This window comes from Hevea brasiliensis, chromosome 15 (assembly GCF_030052815.1).
Source record: "Hevea brasiliensis isolate MT/VB/25A 57/8 chromosome 15, ASM3005281v1, whole genome shotgun sequence".
In the NCBI taxonomy this organism is placed as follows: Eukaryota; Viridiplantae; Streptophyta; class Magnoliopsida; order Malpighiales; family Euphorbiaceae; genus Hevea; species Hevea brasiliensis.
Window position 1 is genome coordinate 56,784,179 of NC_079507.1, and position 2,509 is coordinate 56,786,687.

At 36.1% G+C, this 2,509-nt stretch overlaps 1 protein-coding gene across 1 annotated transcript; it reads left to right on the forward strand.

The window, feature by feature from the left end:
* Positions 1 to 330: 330 nt before the first annotated feature.
* LOC110661660 (peroxidase 5-like) lies at positions 331 to 2,027 on the forward strand. The gene is made up of 5 exons (XM_058136967.1): positions 331 to 449; positions 531 to 784; positions 858 to 1,049; positions 1,155 to 1,320; positions 1,406 to 2,027. Exons 1-5 carry the CDS (start codon positions 377 to 379, stop codon positions 1,795 to 1,797), a joined length of 1,077 nt encoding a protein of 358 aa, XP_057992950.1. The 5' UTR covers positions 331 to 376; the 3' UTR covers positions 1,798 to 2,027.
* The last annotated feature ends 482 nt before the right edge of the window (positions 2,028 to 2,509 follow it).

The following is a 2,509-nucleotide window of genomic DNA, read 5'->3' on the forward strand; positions in this document are numbered from 1 at the left end:
TAACAAAGGTAATGATAATGATGACAATAAACTTAACAAGCTACGTGCTTATTTTTGAATTGGTCATGGAGGGTAATAAGAGAAAACGTGGCTGCTATCCCTATCTATCCCTTTCTTTCACCATTATTAATGGTCGTTATGATATGCTATCTAATCATCCCCAAGGCAAGAGCAAGGCTTCATATACTTGCGACGTTAATTAAATTACACTTTTAATTATAATTAGGAGGCATAAGTACGTATACTTCAGCTCGAATATTATTGCTGGAATATAAAATCCTTTCTTCGATAATTCTTCTTTAAAAAAAAAAAAAAGGCAACATTTCAAGTACCATTCAAAGCTGTTGACAGGATTCAAAAATTGAACACTGACTGGATGGCTGCGGTAAATAGCTCACGCCGGCGACCCAGACAAACCACAACGTGCCGTCTAAACATCTGTATATATGGTGATGAGCACCTTGCTTTTTTCTCCATGTTCTTTCATCATTACTCTATTTTATTATTAATTCTGAAGGGTTTAAAATCAGTTTTGAATTTTGGAAAGCTACAACAGAAAGAAATGGCAACTTCAATTCGAAAAATCTCGGCAGCTGTCATGTTCATGGTTATATTTCTCGTCTTGAACACCGCATGCCAGGCTCAACTCAACTCTAAGTTTTATGAGAAATCATGTCCAAAAGCTCTCAGTACTATCCGAACTACCATCAGAACGGCTATTGCACGAGAACGAAGAATGGCAGCATCTCTCATTCGTCTGCACTTCCATGATTGCTTTGTTCAGGTACTTAATCTTGATAACCATATATTTATTGACTTTCTTATTTTGTTGGGAACTAAGTCCTGTTTTTTTGCAGGGCTGTGATGCCTCAATCCTACTCGACGAGACTTCCTCTATCAAGAGTGAAAAGACTGCTTTGCAAAACAAAAATTCTGCAAGAGGTTTTGAAGTCATTGAAAAGGCAAAATCTGAAGTAGAGAAGAAATGCCCTGGTGTTGTATCCTGCGCAGATATCATTGCTGTGGCAGCAAGGGATGCAACTGAATACGTAAGTAACCCCTAGCTATATATCTTCTCAATTCATATCTATCGATAAAGCCCAGGAGCCAAAACTAATGTTCATCATGTATTTATATTTTCAAAACTATCTCAGGTGAATGGTCCATCTTATACTGTGTTGCTAGGAAGAAGGGATTCAACTACTGCAAGCAGAGCTCGAGCCAACAAGGAACTTCCTAGATTTACGGATGGTCTGGACAAACTTATATCTCGCTTTCAGAAAATAGGACTCAATGCTAGAGACTTGGTTGCTTTGTCAGGTTCGAAACCATTCTAATTAATTGGCATAGCGCATCTGCAGTTGTATTTTGTTAATACTAAACGTACTCATTTCTTCAAAAGCAGGTTCTCACACTCTAGGACAAGCTCAATGTGCTACATTTCGCGATAGGATATATAGCAATGGCAGTGACATTGATGCTGGATTTGCTACCACTCGCAGACGTCGTTGTCCTGCTGTTGGTGGTGACGGAAATTTGGCTCCACTTGATCTGGTCACACCCAATTCTTGGGACACCTATTACTTCAAAAATTTGATCCAAAGGAAAGGACTTCTTGAATCAGATCAAGTTCTTTTTAGTGGACGTTCCACAGATAGTATTGTCAAAGAATACAGCAAAAATCGTGCAGCCTTCAACTCAGATTTTGCATCCGCCATGATCAAGATGGGAAATTATAAGCCTCTCACTGGTTCTAAAGGACAGATTAGGAGAATCTGCAGTGCTGTCAACAAGTAATTTGTGCTGCTTTCATTTTGCAACGTGTTAAAATTTTCCTTATTCATCTCTTATAAATTGTATACGATTAATGGGTGTTGTTGCTGCACTAAAAAAAGTGCTTGTTCTGCTCTTTTTCATAAAATTGTTATTCTTTGTATTTCATCAAGTGTAACTATATCTTATTTGTAATTCTTTTCAGTGATTGAATTTTCAGTTCTTGGAATAATAGTACGGGTGTGTTTTATTCACTGACTTATCAAAAATTTCTTTCTCGGCTGGAAGTTCAAGCTTTTCAATTATCACCTTTTTGCAAAGATCATCTGTTGCATATATAGACGAGTTAGCATTCCAATAGAAAATGCCATTCAGAATTGTAGAAATAGAAATCCGTGGTTACTATTTGTCTAGCAGTCGCTGCAATGAAAAAACTCAGGAGGAGGCCCTTAAACTGACAAATTATATTATATCCATCTGATTTCATTTGAGCTATCCTATATGAAATCACAAACCTATAAGTTATATACATGTAAGAGTGAGAGAGTCTCAAAATATGATAGCTACCAAACAATTTTTTTTTTTTTTTATAAAAAATAAAAATTATTGTTATACATGTGTTAATATAGGATTAGCTTGCCATTTCACCTAAACATTTTACATGAAATCACGGCGTTATTGTAAAATTACTCTCTTAAAAATCTGGTTCAGGATAAGTTTGATTCATTAAATTATT

Bases quoted from the DNA above. Each gene is read 5' to 3' on its own strand.
- LOC110661660 (XM_058136967.1), top strand. From the start codon at position 377: ATGGCTGCGGTAAATAGCTCACGCCGGCGACCCAGACAAACCACAACG. The intron at 450-530 runs GTGATGAGCACC...GTTTAAAATCAG, and splicing joins TCTAAACATCTGTATATATG to TTTTGAATTTTGGAAAGCTA. The intron at 1,050-1,154 runs GTAAGTAACCCC...AAACTATCTCAG, and splicing joins CAAGGGATGCAACTGAATAC to GTGAATGGTCCATCTTATAC.